Consider the following 22200-nt stretch of genomic DNA (forward strand, 5'->3'; position numbering starts at 1 on the left):
TTGGCCATCTTCCAAGTCAGTCTCCCCATCTTCTGACCTCAGCCCACAGGAATGTCCCCCCTCCCGTCCCATCTCCTAGGGGATATTATCTACAGAGAAAATAAGTAGGTGAAAAGTCAAGCCTCGTTTCCTCCTTTTTATGGCAGCATCAGAATGCTGACAGTTTGTTGGCTAAGAAACAAGTCTTATATTTAAGCCTTATATTTAATTGGCTTACTCCCTAATTAAATTGCATAATATTTGCCTTTAAGGTTGCAAATTGAAAATCACTAATAACATTACCCTTTTAAATTTAACCACATTTTGTTATTTTTATCAACAAACGTTTTCCACCACTGTTACTAATAATGTTATGTAATGATATCTGGTAAAGATCTTGGGAGAGAGGGCAAAAAGCACGGAAACTGCTTTGGTCACACTGATGGATGATCTCTGGCGAGCCCGAGATGGGGGTCATTCCTCCATCTTGGTGCTACTTGACCTCTCAGCGGCTTTCGATACCATTGACCATGGTATCCTTCTGGGACGACTAAGGGAGTTGGGAGTGGGAGGCACCGTGTTATGGAGGTTCTCCTCCTATCTCTCTGGTTGGTCACAGTCGGTGTTGGTAGGAGGACAGAGGTCGACCCCTAGACCCATCGTTTGCAGGATGCCTCAGGGCTCAGTCCTCTGTCCCCTTCTATTTAACATCTACATGAAGCCACTGGGTGAGATCATCCGACAACACGGGGTGAGATATTAACAGTACACTGATGATACCCAGCTGTATATCTCTACCCCGCGTCAATTCAGTGATGCAGTAGATGTGATGTGCCGGTGCCTGGAGGCTGTGAGGGTCTGGATGGGAGTCAACAGGCTCAGACTTAAGCCAGACAAGACCGAGTGGCTGTAGGTACTGCCTCCTAAAGACTATGTTCATTGTCCATCCTTGGTTCTGGGGGGGTGGAGAAATTGTCCCCCTCAGAATGGACTTGCAATTTGGGTGTCCTCCTAGACTCACAGCTAAGATTAGAGCAACATCTGACAGCTGTGGCTAGAGGGACCTTTGCACAAGTTCGCCTGGTGCACCAATTGCGACCCTACTTGGATCCGGAGGCTCTCCTCACAGTCATTCATGCCCTTGTCACCTCACGGTTAGATTATTGCAACACGCTCTACCTGGGGCTACCCTTGAAAAGTGTTCAGAGACTACAGTTGGTCCAGAATGCAGCCGCGCGAGCTATCATGGGTGCACCTAGATACACCCACATTACACCAATTCTCCGCGAGCTCCACTGGCTCCTTATTGGTCTCCGGGCACAATTCAAGGTGTTGGTTATTACCTTTAAAACCTACATAGCTCAGGGCCAGGTTATGTTCGAGACCGCCTTCTACCACATAGCTCCCAGCGACTGGTAAGATCCCACAGAGTTGGTCTCCTCCGGGTCCCGTCAGCTAAACAATGCCGGCTGGCGGGCCCACGGGGGAGGGCCTTCTCTGTGGCTGCCCCAGCTCTCTGGAACCAGTTACCTCCTGAGGTCCGGATCCCCCCCCCCATCCTATTGGCCTTCCGAAAAGCGGTGAAGACTTGGCTTTTCCAGCAGGCCTGGGGCCGTTGATCTCGCTGTTGCAATCTTGTGAGATCCAGCCATGAATGGTGTGAATGGGTTTTAATGTTTTAATTTTTAAATGTTTTTATAATGATTTTTTTTTTAAATGCATTGTAAGCCGCCCTGAGTCTCCGGAGAAGGGTGGCATATAAATTGAATTAATAAATAAATAATAAATAATAGAGATGCTGCCTAGGGAATGGTCAGATAAAAGGCATCGTAATCTGCGCCGGTAGGGTGGGGAAAGAGGCTCAGAAGAGACCCTCCCTATTTCTAGGGGGTAAAGGAGGTGGGAGGAGAACTGTATTTTCAAACTTGCAAGGTTCTGTTAATGTAGTCTAACAATAAAGTAGAATTAGTTGATCTGGTTGTGTTTTCTGTTTATCTGGTAAGGTTGATATATTAACACAAATCGAGGATGCTGTAAAGTTCCCGTTTACTAATGTATGTTAACTGCATTTGTAGTTATTTTATACAGGTAGTCCTCAACTTACAACAGTTTAGTTAGTGACTGTTCCAAGTTACAGCAGCACTGAAAAAGTGATTTATGACTGTTTTTTACACTTACAACCATTGCAGCATCCCCATAGTCCTGTGATCAAAATTCAGACGCTTGGCAACTGACTCATATTTATGACAGTTGCAGTGTCCTAGGGTCATGTAATCACCTTTTGCGATCTTCTCACAAGCAAAGTCAGTAGGGAAGCTAGATTCACTTAACAACCATGTTATTAACTTAAGAACTGCAGTGATTCACATAACAACTGTGGCAAGAAAGCTCATAAAATGGGGCAAAATTCACGTAACTGTCTCACTTAAGCAACGTAAATTTGGGGGGGAGGGGGTCAATTGCAGTCATAAGTCAAGGACCAACTGTATTTATTTGATATAAATAATATTTGACCATTTACTGGATAATCATTCTAAGTCAAGAGTGTTTCTATTAGCAGAATCAGGAAGAAGAAATTTCTTTCTCCTGCAGCCTGACCCCCCCCTCCACCTGCTACATATCAGATTTCTCTGGAGGATGGGAAAAACTGTTCCAGTAGCAAAAGGTAACTTAGGGAGCTGTTGGGAGACAAGAAGAGAAGAATGGCCCATTCTTCCTCTAAGGATTGGACAGGGTGAGGTTGGAGCCTGGGGACTGTATAATTGGATATAATGGAGAGTGTGGGTTGAGCTATCAGCTTTTTAGTTTCAAGTCTGATAATGTTTTTATTACTATTGCTGTTGTTATTATGAGTCATCCAGAGATTGCTGGATGGTTATATAAATCTTTTGAATATATAAATGAATATATAGAAATATAGGTAAAAGCAAAGAGGTGTATTTTATTTAAAAAAATGTCCCAGTCATCTGAGACAATTGAAATAGTGCATTTAGAATTCAGATGTAAAGTTCTTCAGTCGTTGCACATAAATGAATGATTCTGTTGATTCCAATGAGATGCTAAACAATTACATTTTTAACTGGCAAATTTTGAATATTTTTTTCAATTTTCATTCAATGAAGTGCTGGAATGTCTATTTTATTAAAACAAAACACATGGCTGAAAATTCAATCGTAACTTCCACCAAACTTACTTCCAAGTTGGCCCTTGGATAGAATTAGATGTACAGATATTTGTGAAAAACCAAATGTACAAAATATTTCTTTTTTTAAATGGACAAGTCCAATTACTGACAAAGAAGGAAGTTTATGTGAATCAGGAAAATATCTATCCTTAACATTCTCAAACATGTAAGTGGTTGCTATTAACATGTTTCAACATTGGCTTTCAAGCTGATTTGATTTGAAATATTCAAGAGAGCAGCAAAGCTGATGCCATTCAGAGTCAATGCTGATTTACAGGAACTAAAATCCAAAGTCTCTATGTTGGGGGAAAGTATAATAAATATTTTAAGAAGCTATATTTTTAAAGGTTTAATGCGACCATGTTTAATTGCAGGTATCTTGGGCAAGCCATATTTATAAGAACTTATGAAAAAGAGAGTTTAATTTAAAAAATAAGAAAAATATTCTAAGATTGGACAAGGATTGACTAGCTGTGCATATTTTGGACATCTAAAGTAAACTAACGAACAATTTGAGTAGAAAGGATATTTTATACATATAATAATATCATTTCCAAATATTCATATCAGAAGCTTATATTACATTGTTTGTAAGACATGTATATTCTATTATGTGAACATAGAAACTGTAATGTTTAAAGTATTATATTAAATAAAATGCTTTTTCTACTCTTGGATATTACATTGTATTGCTTTGGGATGCTTATATTTTCCTTGAGCATTTAGTTGCATATTTGCATTTTGCATTTTTTTTCACATCCAACCTATGTATTTTACATCATTCACAGCCTCACTATAAAATTCTTGAAAATAAAATCTCCAATGATGTACCTGGGTTCTAAATGTGTTTCCTAGGGCAAGGAATAACAACAGTTACCCCAATTTAATTTAATTTTTCAGATTTATTCAATAAAAAAAATGCTTTACTTACAAAATCTCCATTCTAGTGTGTTTCAAGGAAAATATATTTTTTCAGTGGAATATAAATGACTGAAATGATATCTTTATAATTCATGCATCAACATTCTTGATGAGAAATAGCAGTTCTTCCTCCTATCCTTCAAGGCCATTCTCTCTTCCTGCTACATCCAGGCATCTTTTCTTGTGTTTCATCTCCTAGCCTTCCTCAGAAAACCGAGGCTCTTTCAGATTGGTGTTTGAGTAAGGGCATTAACCGAAAGTAAGAGGCTGGGTTCCATATTTAAACTGACCAATTTCTTCGACAGAATATTTATATTTATAGAATCAAATCTGCAAGGGCTGCAATGGACACTCATGCACCCTCTCCACCCAGCAGCAGCCCTTCAATGCTTGCACTGCTTGCATACCCAACCCCTCCTGGTAGCAGCCACCCCTAGCCATGCCATGCCTCATTGGTAAGGTGACCAGACGTCCCGCTTTTGGCGGGACAGTCCCGCTTTTTAGCAATTTGTCCCGCGTCCCGCGGCGTTTCAAAAAAGTCCCGATTTTTCATTCTGCCTCCTCAGTCCCGCTGCCTCTTGAGCCCCAGCTGATGGCTAGAAGAAAAAAAAACTGTTTAAACTCTTGCCCGGGGCTTCAAAGGGCCGTCCTACAGGCAATCAGTGTAAAGAGTTCCTGAAGCAGTTTTTTTTTCCCCTAGCTAAGCTGCAGAAACGAAACCGAAACCAGGATCTTTGGTGGAACGTGACAAAATGAGGCAGAGAGAGATTTATTTTTATTTTTATTTTTCCTCCCCAAAAAAGGTAGGTGAAAAACTGCAAACAATGGGAAATTTAGGAGGAGAGTTCAAGATTTTAAAACACAAAAGAAAAAAAAGCTGTATTTAACTAGGGAATTGTAATAATTGAATTGAGATACTATTAATTGTATATTGTGTTGAAAGCAGAAATGTTTAAGTTGTGGTTCAGAGGAATATATGGGGGAAATTATTTGGTTTATTATTATTGGTAAATATAATTAATTGATTTGTAAGAAATTGGATTGCATGGAAATAATTGGAATATTCATGTTCATATTGATTAATATACAAAAAAGATAGTTTTATAACTAATTGATTTATATTAAAATGTTGAATTTGTATTAAACAACTGTATTACATAATTAACCAATGTGAGGATGGATATAAAAATAGATGACAATGGAAAGGGGTATAATATAGAATAGAAGGGAAAAATTGAATTTGATTAAGATTAGAGATGAGGATGAAGGGTAATATTGGTTTTTTTAAAAAAAATAGATGAGGAATAAATATGGCAAAAAGGAAATATAGAAATTGTAAATTTAATTGAAGTGACTAAACACTGTTTAAATTTGTGAACCGGCCAAATACTCTGTTCAAAGAAAATAAATTGTATGTTTGTATGTGTGTTTCTAATTACTGCTATTTATTCCTATTTGTTCTCTTTTATTCTTTAAAGTTTAACCATTCATTCTTTATCTTAATATCTTTATATTTGTTTGGGGTTGGCTTTCTTCCCTTTCATCTTTTTTATTGTACAGCAATCTTTCTCCTCAAACCTACCACCTCTCTCTTTTCTTTCCTTCTTACTTTCTCTTCCCCCCCTCTTCTTCTCCTCCCTACTTCCTCTTCCTTTCTCCTTCTCCTCTCTTCCTCCCCCTCTTACCCTCACTCCTACTCTAATTTCCCTTCCCTTCCTCTCTATTGCTGTATCCTTTTATGCATATGGACTACTCAGAGGGCTGAAAAAGTTATTTTTGACTGGTCCTCGCACTTTTGACCAGTCATCGAACTTACGACTGTCTTCACATTTTATGTTTTTTGCCCTATCTTATCACCATGGTGAAGAGAAGCAGTTGTGAAATGAGTGACATGGTTGTTAAGGATGCTGCATGGGCATAAATGTGAGGATGGTCATAAGTGTGAGGACCAGTCAAAAGTGCGAGGACCTGTCAGAAATGACTTTTTTCAGCCCTCTGGTTAGTCCTTTTGTGCATATGGACTACTCAGAGGGCTGAAAAAGTTATTTTTGACTGGTCCTCACACTTTTGACCAGTCCTCGAACTTACGACTGTCCTCACATTTTACGTTTTTGCCCTATCTTGTCACCATGGTGAAGAGAAGCAGTTGTGAAATGAGTGACATGGTTGTTAAGAATACTGCACGGGCATAAATGTGAGGATGGTCATAAGTGTGAGGACCAGTCAAAAGTGCGAGGACCTGTCAGAAATGACTTTTTTCAGCCCTCTGGTTAGTCCTTTTGTGCATATGGACTACTCAGAGGGCTGAAAAAGTTATTTTTGATTGATCCTCGCACTTTTGTCCAGTCCTCGAACTTACGACTGTCCTCACATTTTACGTTTTTGCCCTATCTTGTCACCATGGTGAAGAGAAGCAGTTGTGAAATGAGTGACATGGTTGTTAAGAATACTGCACGGGCATAAATGTGAGGATGGTCATAAGTGTGAGGACCAGTCAAAAGTGGGAGGACCTGTCAGAAATGACTTTTCAGCCCTCTGAGTAGTCCCTATACACATAGCCATGGCCACCCGGTCACATGACCAGCTAGCCACGCCCACCCAGTCACATGGCCTCCAAGCCACGCCCACACAATAAGTCACGCCCACAATGGTGTCCTTCTTACCAATGTTAAAATCTGTTCACCTTACCCTATACACATAGCCATGGCCACCCGGTCACATGACCAGCTAGCCACGCCCACCCAGTCACATGACCAGCTAGCCACGCCCACAAAATAAGCCACGCCCACAATGTCCCTCTTTACCAATGTTAAAATCTGGTCACCTTACTCATTGGCCACTTGTGCATGACTCCTTCAGCCCTGCTGCACTCAGTTTACACCTCACTGGCCACTTATACCTTCTCATGCACCACTCGGCAGCAGCCGCTAATCTGTCTACAGGTCTGTTTGCAAACCATCTGGGACTTGCAACTTCCTGTTGGTTTCCCCACTGACTTTGCTTGTTCGAAGCCAGCAGGAAGTTGTGAGTAGCTTCTTTCTTAATGACCTGCAATTTTCAGTTAATAACGGCAATGGGGACTTTTGAGATTGCTGTTGCTAAACAATGCAATCACATGAAATTGCCCTTTACAACAGCATCCCTTAGTGATAGAAATTCCCACTCCAATTACCGTTGTTAACTGATAATGTGATATTCAGAAACACCGGATTTCGAAATTATTTAAAGGGAAGAATAGCATGAAGTTATAAAGACTGTAGTGTTGCAGAAAAATAATGAATGAATTGAATTTTGAGATCAGAAAAAGCTTTTATTTATTTTGGTCAAAAGGTTCAGACATGCATTCTGTTTACATTCTGAACAAAGACCTTGTTTAAGACACGTATCTTTATAGTAACAAAAAACAGGAAGTATCTGAGATCTGCCTCTTTAGCTAGCCCCCTCCTTTATTCCTTAGGCAGGAAAGCTCCATGTGGTTTAGTTCTGCATTTTAACATAGTACCTCTGCGGTCTGACTTTTTGAACTCTCCAACTGTAGAAAGTGTGTTAACTCTGCGGTTTAACTTTTTGAACCCAGCATTTGTCTCTTATATTTACTAGTTAAAGGGGTCCTTCAGAGATACTCCAGGCTGACCCCGTATTATTTCACTCTTATATTCAATTTCATTTTACGTTCTGTCTTAATAGATTAGAGAAACTGAAAACAACATCTCTGAATTCAGTGGCAAACTACTATTACAATCCTCTCCCCACAATACCCTACATGCATGTATGTATCCATCAGCATATGGATTATCAAAAACAGAGTTCAGTCAAAGCAATATTTATTGTACATTGAAAGTATTTGTATTTATGAATTTTATTACGTTATGTCCTGGAATCTCAGCTTTATTATTAGCCTTTTAATAAAGTGATGATAAGGCAGGACGTAAAGTGAAATTTGGTTATAAGAGTGAAATAATACGGGGTCAGCCTAGAGGTTCTCTGAAGGACCCCTGTGACTTGAGAAAGTTGCAGAGTTCAAAAAGTTAAACCGCAGAATTAACACACTTTTTACAGTTGAAGAGTTCAAGAAGTAAAACCACAAGAAATTAACTAATCTTCCTGTTCAGGCAATAATGGGAGGAGGGGGAGAGCCTAACACGTAGGAGGTTTATTTCACATTTCCTGTTTTTGTTCTATAAAGATACGTGTCTTAAAGAAGGGTTTTTGTCCAGAATGTAAACAGAATGCATGTCTGAACCTTTTGGCCAAAATAAATAAAAGCTTTTTCTGATTTCGAAATTCATCTCTTTTAGTTTTCTGCGACAATATCAGCATTTTAGCATGGCATCCATGTCTCCTCTTGAAGTTCAGGAAACCATCTCTTCTTTTTAGCCAAATATATTTTTTTAATATGCAAAAACTAGTCAATTCATAAACTAAACAATAGGGGAAAATATTCTGGAATCCATGAGTGTTGTAAGTGTTGAAGAAACAAGCCTGGACACGAAACATAATTTTAAGAGTGTCTGTCTTTTTTCATTTCTAATTAATGTCTATTATTATTTGACTTATTACTTTCTGACACATCACATATACCAAATGAACGTATCATTTGTTTCTGACTTGACATCCCTTCTTATTTTCAGGTGGGTGAAGAAGATTCTTATCAGCTCCATGCCAAACTCAGGATGCCTCAGTTTCTAGGTAACAATGTTGGGGGACCCCTATAATCCTATTTAGGGGTCTCCATGATGGAATGGGGGAGGGTCAGAAAAGTTAAGATGGTGGCAATGACATTGTGATGGAAACCCAGTCTCTCTTGTTCATGTCCTGCATGTGACTTGCAAAAAAAGAGCAGGGCTTTGATCAGGGCAGGGCAGGGCAGGGCTGAGTCACGGCTCAGTTTTGACTTTTTCTGATTCTCTTCCAATCCTGTTCCCAGTTATTGGGAAGTAAGTAGCTCTGAAACATGTATGTATGTAAAATGTATGTATATAAAGAGGAGGGGGGGGAGGAGAGATTGACTAATTTTTGGTATAAATTGCCAGATAATAGTAATAGAAAACACCAATACCTAGGGTGGAAGGCAACAGGTTAGAAAAGACTATAGCTCAAAAACATTTTTTTCCTTTTAAGTATTCAACACTCTTGTAAGTCCCAAATATTTTGAGTGAAATTAGGTCCTGTGGAAAGCCTGTGTAGTATAGGTTTGCCACATTTTAAACAGATCTATGGATGAAAACAGAGATAATTCTATAATCTTTGTCCACTCACCATATTTGACCCTCTTTTTTACTTCTGATTCTGTTAACTCTTTAAAAAAAACAAGAATGTTATCATATCCTGAGTCTGGGGAAATTGTTTTGTGCTGACACAAGCTTCTACCTGCTACTTTAGGCGGCCCGGCCTAGATTTCCCATCAGGAGGCTCTTCTCTTCCTGGGAGAGAAGAAAGATGGTTTCCCCTGTCCTGAAGAGACTTCAAGCGGCTACAAAGAAAGTGGGTCTTTCACTGTCTAAAAGGCAATGAGCAAAACATTAAAGCGTAGGGACGGATTATGAGAAGCAAGGGTGGGCCAGGGTAGAAGTGAAGGGCTTGGTGGGTTGCAGAGGTGGGGCCTACTGTAACTAGGCCTGAAGGGAAAGATTTATGGAGCCAATCTCCTTGGGAAATTTTACTTAGAATTTCTCTGTAGAGAATCATAGGAGGAGGAGTGCAATTGTGGCCAACATCTCCTGTAAGAAAGATGGGAAAACTATACAAATATTCTGTTTTGTTTTAATGTTCAGGAGTACAGGTAATTCTCGACCTACAACAGTTTATTTAGTGACAGTTCAAAGTTACAACGGCACTGAAAAAAGTGACTTATGACCATTTTTCACAGTTACAACCTTTGTAGCATTCCTACGATCACATGATCAAAATTCAGATGCTTGGCAACTGGTTCATACTTACGACCATTTGCAATCTTTTGACAAGCAAAGTCAATGGGGAAGCCAGACTCACTTAACAACTGGCTTACTAATTTATCAACTGCAGTGATTCACTTAACAACTGTGGCTGGCAAGAAAGGTTGTAAAATGGAGCAAAATTCACTTAACAAATGTCTCACTTAACAGAAATTTTGGGCTAAATTATGGTTATAAATCAAAGTCTACCTGTGCATTCCTTTCTTATTTTTTTTTTCCTTTTCATTTTAAAGCCAGTTGTTTCTTTGCCAATCACTGAAAACTATTAAAACTAAACCTTACTTTTTTTCAGTGCAGCTTTCAAGCTATTCATTGAGGAGGATGAAAAATTCATGTTTGCATTTAAGGTGCAAGTTTAAATATGCAGTTAGTTTTAGGGTGGGACAGGCGACATTCATATACATACAAGGAATTCTTGTAATTACATTTTCCTCCCTGGTAGATATGAAAATATAACTTGTGTGTACAGTACACACATTTAAATAACAGATCCATCTTAAAAGCCCTTTTATTTCAATCTGCTACTCTAAACTTGAAGGAATCAATTTTGAATAAAGCCCCCACTATTCGGATAAGCAACTCTTTGAGCTGAATAAAAACTTACTGAATGTATTGATTTACTTAATATATATGTGTGTGTGTAGCTCAAATCTAGCAAGATTCAAGAGTGGATTATATTTTCTTCTTACAGTAAAAATGTTAAAACAAATATGGTATAATAAGATAACAAATTGTGGCATAAAATGAAAGCAATAAACTTTAATAACAAGGAAACTAAGGCCATTGAAACAAGTATTATCATAGAATATTTTATAGAGCTTTATTTAAAAGCCAGGATCACTTCACTCGTGCGCTTCTGTGCATGCACAGATCGCCTATGATGCGCTTCGATCGCAGTGGAGATCTTGGTGCCGATCTGCGATTTTAAAATGGCGGAGGAAGCCGCCACCGCCGCAAGTGCTGGAACCAGCACGCCCACCTCGACTCCAGCTTTCTTGGCCCCGACAAAACTGATTCAGGGGCCACCTCTTGTCAGCGCCCCGCAGCCAAGAAAGCTAAGGACAAGACCAAGCATCGGGTAGCCTCCCTGAAGTCCTCCAAGTCTTCAGAGGCTGATGCAGCCAGGCGGCACAAGGCGATCGATAAGCAGATCGAAAAAGCCGTGAGGAAAACGGGCGAGCAGCAGACCATCTCGCAGGTGCCCCTGGATAGGGATAATCATTCCCACCTTTTTGCGCTGCAGTCAGAGCCGCTTGTGGATTTTGACAGCCACCCGGCATTGCAATGGTCGCCAGATTGTGCTAGTGAGCTCAGGGAGTCTAATCTGCCCGGCAACAAGGAGCCTTTGCTCATTTTAGCCCCTCAGCCTTCTCAGGGAACTTCTGCCCGGCAACAGGCTGTCAGACAGGGCCCTGCTCAAGGGGAGGCTCCCTTCCCTCCAGGTGCAGCTGGCCTTAGAGCAGAATAACTGTCCCCATGTATGGCAGACATAATTGCTGCTGCGATTTCAAAGGGGATAGCAGCTGATCTTCAGCAGGGCCAAAGATCTACCCCCCTACAGGCCTCCCCCTTACAATCGGTTGAGGCTGATGAACTTGCTCATGCCCAGGGCTCTTATTCGCCCAGCCACTCCCACCATTCCTCTGAGTCTGAGGAGGAGACAGGCAGAGACCTAGACTTTTCAGAGGATGAGGGCCTACTGCCTGAGCAGCCAGCATTTTCAGGGCTTTTTAAGCCTGCAGTGTTTAAATCATTGCTGTTTAAGGCCAGAAAATCTACCAATATGATTCTGGCCCCTGCTTTCTTGGAGCCTGCCCCGGGTCCTTCTGACATGACAGGCTCTTTATTTTCCGAGCCGGTTTGTGAGGCTGAGGTGGTACCATCTCCTCACCTTTTCTTAGACGTGGTCAAATGCCAGTGGTCCACGCCAGCGACTGGGCCTAACCCTGGTTCGCTGAATAAAAGACTTTATAATGTGGTGTTATAGGAAAAATGACGGACTAGAGCAAGCTCTTCAATGCAGGAAAGAGTTTATTGCGCAAGGTTCAAACAGTCCAAAGACAGCGAAGGGTCTGAACAAAGATGGCTGATTTTGACCAGATATTTATACAGTATAAAGGCAAAATTATTACGAAGAGTGCGACATTTCACACGTAGAAGTTACCCTTTATCTCTAGGAAAGACATAACAGCCCTGTTCCCACAGGCTCAGGTTTTCAGCTCCGGAGCTCAAGACATAATAAAAGGAGATAAGGGGCTCAAAGGCGCCTCACAAGCAGTAAAGAGGACAGTAAGGAAAACAGTATTTCCTCTCTAGAATCTACATGACATTTGGGGTGCAATAAACATTAAACAACAGGATGTATCTGTTTAGGGTCAGTTTGCCCTTTTACAATTCTGTACCTACATCAAATACCGTTTGTCATCTCAGCACCTTGGCACGGAAGAGGCACTTCTGTCTTGACCAAAGATTTGGATTTCTAATAATTGAGTTTTATCCCAATATCGAATCTTAGCCTAGCTCAGTGGGGCCCAAGTTGATGCAGGCGCTGATCCTGCCTTCAATTGATGCACCTGTAGCGGCCTTGGTGGCACAAAATGTTATCCCAGAGATGCCTGAGGAAGCTCTTAAACCTGAGGAAAGGAAGTGTGAGCAGACCATTAAGAAAACACATCACGCAGCCGCCTGGACCATCCGGGCTGCCACATCAGCTTCGTTCTTTAATCTGGCGTCCCTCATTTGGCTGAAGCAACTGCAGGATAGGATCCTGGTGGGGGATGCCAGAGCACACCAGGACCTGAACAAGTTGCAGGTGGCTCTGGAGTACTCAGCAGATGCTAGCGCCTCTAGCTGCACATCTCCGGGCTAAGCCCGTGTGCGATCAGTGCTATCTGGATGATATCCTTGTCCAGTCCTCCTCTGTGGAACAGGCTTATGCAGATCTAGGGCTTACCATCCGGGTGCTTCAGGAGCACGGATTTTCCATCAATGTCAGCAAAAGTCATTTAACACCGGCTACCCAGTTGCTGCATTTGGGGGCGGTAATAGACATCAGAGAGTGCAGGGTGCATCTTTTCCAGGAGCGACAGGATAGTATCATAGAACTGGTGGGTAGAGTCCAGCAGGAGTGGCTCGTTCCTCTGTCGCTGCTTTCTACGCTCCTGGGCAAGATGATTTCTTGCATTTCCATAGTGCCCTGGGCCCGTTTACACGCCAGGGCTCTACAATGGACTGGTAGGAGCACTACGTTGTCTAAGGTCAGGGTGCCCCAGGTTATATTGGGTTCCCTAAAATGGTGGGTTTCTGAGGTTCTCGCTCAAGGTTGCCTATTTAAAGAACCAGACACCCTAGTTCTCACAACCGATGCCAGCCTCTTTGTCTGGGGGGCTCACTTTCAGAATCAGGTGGCCCAGGGCCAGTGGTCGCAGGTGGACCTTGTCCATAGCATTAACTGGCTTGAGCTAAGGGCTGTGCATCTTGCTCTGCAGCACTTCACGGCCTTCATGGCAGGTAGTTATGTGCTGATTCGGACGAACAATGTCGCCACCAAGGCGCATATTAACAGGCAGGAGGGTACCCTATCCTGGGACCTGATGCAGGAGGCTGAGCAGCTCTGCCTTTGGGCTGAGTGGTTCCAGGTGACACTGAGAGCCGAGCATATTACAGGGGCTGCCAATGTATAGGCTGATTGGCTCAGCAGGGCCACCATTGATCATGCAGAGTGGCACCTGCATCCAGATTTATTTCAGGAGCTGTTGGAGTGCTTCGGGAGGCCTGCTGTGGATCTCTTCACCACCGCAGACAATGCCCAGCTGCCACGATATTATACCAGGTTTGCAGTTCCCGGGATAGAGGAGGTCGATGCACTCCGTAGTCCCTGGCCTTGGGAGTTCCTGTACACATTCCCCCCTCTCCCTCTTTTCCCGAAGGTGGTCCAAAAGATTTTGAAAGAAAGGGCGGAGGTGCTACTCCTGGCCCCTTACTGGCTGTGCCAGCCATGGTTTGCAGACTTGGTCGCTCTTTCGGTGGCCCAGCCTTGGAGGTTGCCAATGGGCAGAGCCTCCCTCAGCCAGGGGGCAGTGGTGCATCCAGACCCTCAGTGGCTGCAGTTAACCGCCTGGCGCTTGAGCAGCAGTCGCTCAGCTGAGACAATTACCCCCCAAGGTCATAGACATCATCCAGGCTTCCAGGCGGCCTTCCACGAACAGGATTTATGATGCCACCTGAAGGCCTTTTGTTCCTGGTGTTCTCAATCAGGCTTGAACCTGACCGAGGTATCTGTGCCCCAGGTGCTGGCCTTCCTTCAGAGGGGGCTTAACATGGGTCTATCGCCCAACACCATCTGTCGTCTGGTGGCTGCCTTGTCGTCGGTCTTCTCCTGTGGTGAGCTGGAATCCCTGTCTCAACATCCTGCTGTTCGCCGCTTCCTCAAGGGCGCTTCGAACCTGCGGCCTCCGATGGTTCACCATTTTCCCACTTGGGACCTTTCCAAAGTGCTTCAAGCATTGACTGTGGCCCCATTTGAGCCACTATGGGGGGTCACGCTCCGCTTCCTGTCCTTCAAGGTGGCCTTCTTGGTGGCCATTACTTCGGCAAGGAGGATTTCAGAATTGGCAGCACTTTCTGTCAGACATGACCTTTGTGTGTTTCACCCTAACCGGGTGGTCTTCCATTTGGACCCTTCTTTCCTCCCAAAGATTAATACGTGGTTTCATAGGGCCCAGGAGTTAGTCCTGTCTGATTTTTGTCCCAATCCCAGGCACTCTATGGAATGGAAGTGGCACATGCTTGACGTTAGAAGGGCGCTCCGGATTTATGTTAAACGCACTTCCTCCATTAGGAGGATGGAGTCGCTCTTTGTTTCCTTCCAGCCTGCCACCTTAGGGGCTAAGGTGACCTCTTCTAACCTGGGCTGCTGGATTCGGGCATGTATCGCCAGGTCTTATGAGGCTCAGGTCCTTCCTTTGCCCCAGAGTATTATGGCACACTCCACGAGGAGTGCGGCCACAAGTGCGGCGTGGGCAACGCAGGCCTCTCTGGAAGAGGTCTGTCGTGCAGCTAGCTGGTCTTCCCCATCGCCCTTTATCAGGCACTTTAAGATAGACAGCTATGCATCGGCTGAGGCGGCCTTTGGTAGGTGGCAGTGTGCACACTGATGTTGGGGCCTCGGGCCAGGCTGCAGCCCACCCGTAGGGGCATTACCGCTTTGGTATGTCCCATTTCTGGATGCTGCCTCCACTATGACAGAGAAGGAGAGTTGGTCCTACCTGATACGATCCTTCTCGTTGAGTGGAGGCAGCATCCAGCCCCTCCCTAGCTTAGGGCTGGCCCTCGATTGCCCTAGGGATAGCAGCTGAGCTGACCACGAGGAGTCTGTCACTTCATCTTCGCCAAAAGCTGGACCGTTGGTAGGGGGGGATGTCCTCACAGCTTTGACAGACCCAGTCTCATTGGCCAATAGACGAGACAAACCCATTTCTGGATGCTGCCTCAATTCAACGAGAAGGATCGTATCAGGTAGGACCAATGCTCCTTCTGTTTGATCTTATATGAAGGGCAGAAGACATTTTTAAAGCCATATAAAGCTTTAAAGACAACAACCAGCACCTTGAATTGTACTTGGAAGCTGGCTAATAATGACAGTAGTCCTTGATTTCTGTTGCTAAGCAAAGTTGTTAAGTGAGTAACTCCTGATTTTATAATTCTTTTAGTTGCTAAACAAATCACTGCAGTTGTTAAATGAATCAATAATTGTTAAGTGAATCTGGCTTCAGCCATTGACAGAATCTGACTGGGAAAATCGCAAATGGTGATCATATTATCCTGGGATGCTGCTACCATTATAAATGCATTTTGGTTGTCAAGTGACCAAATGTTGATCACATGATCTTGGGGATGCTCTGTGGTGGATTCAACCGGTTCTCACCAGTTCAAGTGAACCGGTTGTTAAGTTACACACACACACACACACACACACACACACACACACACACTATCGAAGTGGATTCTGGGCGCTGCACTGCAATGGAGAAATATGCAATGGAGTGGTCAGCATGAGGGAAGGGAAGGCTGCTTTCCCTCCTCTTTCCCTCATGCCGGCTGCTCTGTTGCCCATTTCTCCATTGCAGCGCAGCGCCCAGAATCCACTTTGATGGTGGTGGGGGGTAATTTAACAACTGGTTTGGCCATGGACAGGTTGGCCTTTGCAGGAGGCTCGTCCTGCATGTGTGGCAGAGCTTGGGATGGGCCATGCTTCCCACGACAGCCAACTGTGGTGAACCGGTTGTTAAATTATTTGAATCCCAATGCTCTAACTCTTGTAAATATCATTACAGGTTGTAAGCCACTTTTTCAATGCTGTTGTTTTATATATATATTTCCTTAATAATGTGATTCTAGCACCCATATTTTGTTATTTTTTTTTACCAGCAAAGTTATTTATATTCTCATAATCCTGTTAATATATTGCTTTGTTTGGATTTCAAATCTACATACTGCAATATAATTTTTTAATCAATCTGTATCTACCAGCCATGTTTTTATTGTTTAACTTTACATTTTATTGACCATTTCATCACCATCAGAAAAATGGTTTTGAAGAATGGCAATTAAAATGGTTTTAATTAATTAATAACCAAATATATGTATTTATATGTACGTATATATTAATTTTCTTCTTTTTCAGATTTCTTTCAAGCTACAGTTTCTTATTTATCTTCTTTTGTTGGTCCTGGCTTGTTTGATCACAATCATCCTCTTGAATTATGTTATCACATTTATTACGAAGGAAAGTTTTTTGGAATTGCCTGATATAAATTGCCATAAGAATCCTCCATTCCTAGTAATATTGGTATCATCAGAACTTGGTGAGAGAAAGGCCCGGATGATAATTCGTAAAACATGGGGAAAGAAAAGAATATTAGCTGACAAACTGATTGTTACATTTTTTCTCTTGGGAAATCATTTCTGGCCATATAAATCATTTAATGTGACGATGGAAAGCTTACATTATAAAGATATAATCCAAAAGAATTTTATAGATTCATACAATAATTTAACATTAAAGACTTTAATGGGCTTTGAATGGATTCATAAATTCTGTCCACAAACTACTTTTGTAATGAAAACTGATTCTGATATGTTTGTGAATGTCTATTATCTGATAGAACTTCTTCGGAAACGAAAGAGTACTAGCCAGTTATATACAGGTTCTATAAAAATTAATGAAAAGCCAATAAGAAATCCAGACATAAAGTGGTATATAAGTGAAGAGGAATATCCAGAAAAAGTTTACCCTCCCTTTTGTTCAGGAACTGGTTATGTTCTCTCCTCTGATGTTGCTAGTCAAGTTTATATAGTTTCAAAACACATCACTGTTCTTAAATTGGAAGATGTTTTTATAGGTATGTGTGTTGCAAAACTTAAAATCCAACCTGAAAAACTTCATTCAGAACCTGTCTTTTTTCCAGAAAAAGTTGTTTTTTCTCTTTGTCACTACATGAAAATTGTTACAAGCCATTTTACTACTCCTAGTCAAATCCTTATTTATTGGACTGCACTGGAAAGATATATGGATGAAAAATGTTCAAATGTTCAAAAACCTTTACAACTAGTGTACGGGAATTATGATGGGTAAACTTGATTAGAAGCATACTGAAATTCACTTGTACTATGGTTCTGTTGGGGTCTGTTTAGAAATCAATCCCATTGAGATCATTTGGATTGCCACCTGCTTAAATGTCTATAGTTTTGTAACTTTTCTGCATGTAACATAGGTTCATTTACTATAAAGATTATAAACTGTGTTCTATATTTATTTAAATAGCCCCATTGCTGTGTACACAGAAAAGTTTTCTCTTTTAAGCATTTTGAAATTTTCCAGTAGAAAGATAATTTAAAGGTTTTTTCAATGAAACTTGTGAAGAAAAATGCCAGGTATTGTTAATTCAAGGGGATCAGCAAATGTAGAGATTACCAACATTTTAGTAGAAAACAAATAGATGCTGAAGTTGTATAAGATGATACAGAAAATGAAAATTAGTATTTTGCAAGAAATTGTGTTCAAAAAATTATAACCAAGATTTCATAAAAGCACTGTTGTCCCATGTTTGTCAAGTTCTACATTTTGTGTTATTATAATATGCTTCTGTAGAACTTACAAAAAAATCAAATAAACCAATAAATATTTATTTATAAACAGTGATTTATTCTTTGTTTTATATATAAAAATGTGTAGCTTTTTCATATGATGTGGCTATACTCTTTATTTTTGAAACTATCTTTCTTCAAAATTAAAATTAACATAGCTAACCTTTTATCTGTTTGTCAAATCAGAGGTTTTGGATAGCAGATGTTCACTACACTGAGATCTCTTGTTCTTTCAAGAAAAAACAATGTTGAAAAATAAACTTTCCACTGACTGTGAGTAAAACTTCCTATACAGTTTCCTCATATCCTTTGGAAGCAAACAGTTCTATACAGTATTAACACTTAAATCATAAGAGCTCAAGTAAGGAGTATGTCAGCACACTTATTTCTTTCTCACCCAACTCACTTTGTGTCCTGGACTGAGATCTACCAATTAATCCAGTACCCAAGAACACTTTTCTGAGTTTCTGCTTTTGGTAGCCTAGCTGTCCCACCTTTCATTGATGTCTCTAGCAAATCTAAGATATGATTAGGATATTGATCTAAAATATTTTAAGAATATCACTAACAGATGTGGAACCCAAATTTTCCAGAAATCCCTACAGACACTGTTTAACTCAGAATATCTCTGCTAAACCCAGCTTCAAAATGTCACGAAATATCTCCCACAGATTTTACTTCAAGGTACCTAAGTTGATTTTAACAGAATTATCACCATTAAACCTTGTGCAAAATATTTCCATCTTTACTAAGATTTGCTCCAAGATATCTTAAAATTATTATACTTTACTCAACTTGATATGATTAGCCATAAGATTCAAGTAGTTCTTCTTTAAGTTTGGCAAGCTGTTGACCTATTCTTCCCTAATCTTGTCTGATGTTAGGTATAGTAAATGTTTGCTACCACATCCTATTTCATGAAGAAAAACAAGACAAGGATTGCTATTTACAGTATTATAATGTTGGTAGATTATTTGTAAAACAAACAAAATAAGATCTTGTTTCTTGTTAGAATCTGACTTAGAATTGGTTACAAATGTAAATTTGATAAGTGATTAAAGAGTTAAACATGAAGTTTGACAAGCTATTACCACTTAAGGAAAGGAAAAGGGGAAAGGTTTTTAAATATTTCTCTTGTATTTGAGCTTTTCATACCATCCATTGTAGAATTCTTTAATATTTTATCAATCTCACAGAGAGTGAACCAGGTAAAAGAAGGATGCTGGGGAAAACGGAAAGCACCAGATGCCCTGACCAAGTGATGAACAGGATCTTTTTTCTTCAATATCCTATTTGCTCATCTGTCCCCTTGATTATTTTACACTACTTTTCTGTGAATGAGGTGGTCTTGTCCTCCTTTCCCAATGTCTTCATTTGCATTAGCTTCATTAGTTACATTAACTTCTTCAGCATTTTATATCAACTCAACAGCAAATTTTGAAAGAGAATGGGACAAGTGGAATGTACCAGAGGTCCTTACATGTCTGGGACAAAACAAAGGTTTGTCTTTTTGTTATGGCTTCATGGTCAAGTAGAGCTTTATAGCATAGCAAAGGAAGAGGTATTATCTAGCAAAAAAGACTTTATGAACTGTAAAGCCTGAATTAATCTGCTGTGCATAAGCTCCCACAACTATTATTCCCAAATTTCAACACAGAGGCATATGATGCTACTGCTACTGTAATAAATAAGAGAGATAAAAATCAATGACATCCCCAAGTTTCTTTCTTTCTCTCTCTCTTTTATATAACTATCCATCTCCTCCAAAAGGGGACTCTGGGCAACACACAATGTATGATATATGCAAAGAATACTTTGCCTCAGCAGTCAGTTAAAAATCATATAGTCTGCATCCTTATGATGCCAAAACCAAATAAATTTCCCCCCCAGATGCAACAAAACTCCCCTTCATAAGAAGTATACATTCACTTATGTTGTGTGATGCTGTCTAAATATTAAACAGTTGTTTTCCTTCTAATTCTTTAGTTCCCAGCACTTTATTAACTTAATATTTCTTAACAACTAAAGTAATTCATTCAAGAAGAATATCTCTATAACCATTAATTAAAGTGATGTCTAATTTACTCACACTTTCCCTTCCATGGATGGGCAGCCTTATCCTTTTATTTTAGTTATTTGTTTCTTCAATTCACAAGTTGCATATTAAATAAATATTGTGATTCTCTATTCAAATCTATACATAGATACACACACAGACGAATGCTGTTGATATAATTAACTTGGACTTCAGTAAGGAATTTGATAAAGTAGAGCTTAACCTACTTCTAGATAAAATAGAAAAATGTGGGTTAGACAGCAACCCCAACAGATGGATTCATAACTGGCTGACCAACCGCACTCAATGTGTAGTCCTCAATGAAACTGCATCTACATGGAGGGAAGTATGCAGTGGGGTACCCCAAGGCTTTGTTTAAGGCCCAATACTCTTCAACATTTTCATCAATGATTTGGGCGAGGGGATAGATGGGGAACTCATCAAATTTGCAGACGACATCAAGCTAGCAGGAATAGCCAACACTCCGGAAGATAGGCTTAAGATACAGAAGGATCTTGACAGACCTGAATATTGGGCGCTATCTAACAAAATGAAATTCAATGGTGAAAAAAATAAGGTTTTGCATTTAGGGAAGAAAAACAAAATGCAGATACAGTATATGTGATATCTCGCTCAATAGTAGTAACTGTGAGAAGGATCTTGGAGTCCTAGTGGACAACCATTTAAATATAAGTCAGCAGTGTGCAGCAGTTGCCAAAAAAGCCAACACAGTTCTAGGCTGCATAAACAGAGGGATAGAATCAAGATCACATGAAGTGTTAATGCCACTTTATAATTCCTTGGTAAGGCCACACTTTGAATACTGCATCCAGTTTTGGTTGCCAGAATGTAAAAAAGATGTGGAGACTCTAGTGCAGAGAAGAGCAACAAAGATGATTAGGGGACTGGAGGCTAAAACATATGAAGAATGGCTGCAGGAACTGGGTATGTCTAGTTTAATGAAAAGAAGGACTAGGGGTGAAATGATAGCAGTGTTCCAATATCTCAGGGGCTGCCAGAAAGAAGAGGGAGTCAAGCTATTCTCCAAAGCACCTGAGGGCAGGACAAGAAGCAATGGATGGAAACTAATCAAGGAGAGAAGCAACCTAGAACTAAGGAGAAATTTCCTGACAGTTAGAACAATTAATCAGTGGAACAACTTGCTTCCAGAAGTTGTGAATGCTCCAACACTGGAAATTTTTTAGAAGATGCTGGATAACCATTTTTCTGAAGTGGTATAGGGTTTCCTGCCTAAGCAGGAGGTTGGATTAGAAGACCTCCAAGGTCCCTTCCAACTCTGTTATTCTGTTTTGCTTTGTTTTTTTTGTTTTTTCCTTAGCACCAAAAACTCAAGGATTGCCATGTACCAGTTTTTGGCTTTATTGCTGATATAAATAGTGAAACTGGCATAAAGCTATAGGGGCTTGAGAAGAATGTATTAATGTAGAGTAACCTTAGGAATATGAAGCAAAAAAAAATCTGAACTAGAATAATTTGATGGCAAATGTTTTAAATATATTACAGCTCCTAAATTTATACTACAAAACTGATGACTATGGGAACAACCAGATGCAAAAAGAAATATTGAAAAATGAAACTTGTACTTGCCACCTGGTGATATCTGGATTTTAGAAACTCGGATCTTGGAGCCCTGGATGCAGAAATACAAATTTAGACTTATACTATATTGATGCTCGTTTGCATCACATAACACAGAAGGGTTCTCAAACTGTGGAAAGCAAAACTAATGAAAGCTAGTTTAGTTTTTCACTAAAATTACTTCATTTTTGTTCCTACCAACATTCTTCTATTCTCTAGAGTAGAAAACAATTTAACAGTAGGCACATGTTTTCATGTAGAAATACTATAGAAGAAATGCTCTACATTTTATGGCAATCGAGACAATGCTAGACTATTTGTTTCTGTTTTCTACTTACTAAAAGGAGCAGAATATTACA

At 40.6% G+C, this 22200-nt stretch overlaps 2 protein-coding genes across 6 annotated transcripts in view; both read left to right on the forward strand.

Moving 5' to 3' along the window:
* The window catches only part of LOC117669393 (beta-1,3-galactosyltransferase 5-like), a 36860-nt gene extending 18619 nt beyond the window's left edge, over window positions 1-18241 (forward strand). For 2 of the 5 annotated variants that reach the window (XM_060694098.2, XM_060694100.2), the window contains exons 2-4: window positions 8716-8773; window positions 9467-9568; window positions 16724-18241. In XM_060694098.2, the coding sequence (XP_060550081.1) occupies window positions 9524-9568; window positions 16724-17674 (996 nt within the window). In that variant the 5' untranslated portion in view covers window positions 8716-8773; window positions 9467-9523 and the 3' untranslated portion in view covers window positions 17675-18241. Of the gene's footprint in view, window positions 1-2061; window positions 2645-8715; window positions 8774-8819; window positions 9041-9466; window positions 9569-16723 lie in introns of those variants that run through there. The other 3 variants (XM_060694099.2, XM_060694102.2, XM_060694101.2) reach the window with 3 other exon arrangements.
* A 1032-nt stretch (window positions 18242-19273) lies between these two features.
* The window catches only part of IGSF5 (immunoglobulin superfamily member 5), a 31155-nt gene continuing 28228 nt past the window's right edge, over window positions 19274-22200 (forward strand). The window contains 1 exon segment of the mRNA XM_087895164.1: window positions 19274-19686. Coding sequence (XP_087751290.1) covers window positions 19634-19686 — 53 coding nt within the window. The 5' untranslated portion in view covers window positions 19274-19633.

The sequence above is a fragment of the Pantherophis guttatus genome, chromosome 5 (genome assembly GCF_059756535.1).
Source record: "Pantherophis guttatus breed Tessera chromosome 5, ASM5975653v1, whole genome shotgun sequence".
Taxonomy (NCBI): domain Eukaryota; kingdom Metazoa; phylum Chordata; class Lepidosauria; order Squamata; family Colubridae; genus Pantherophis; species Pantherophis guttatus.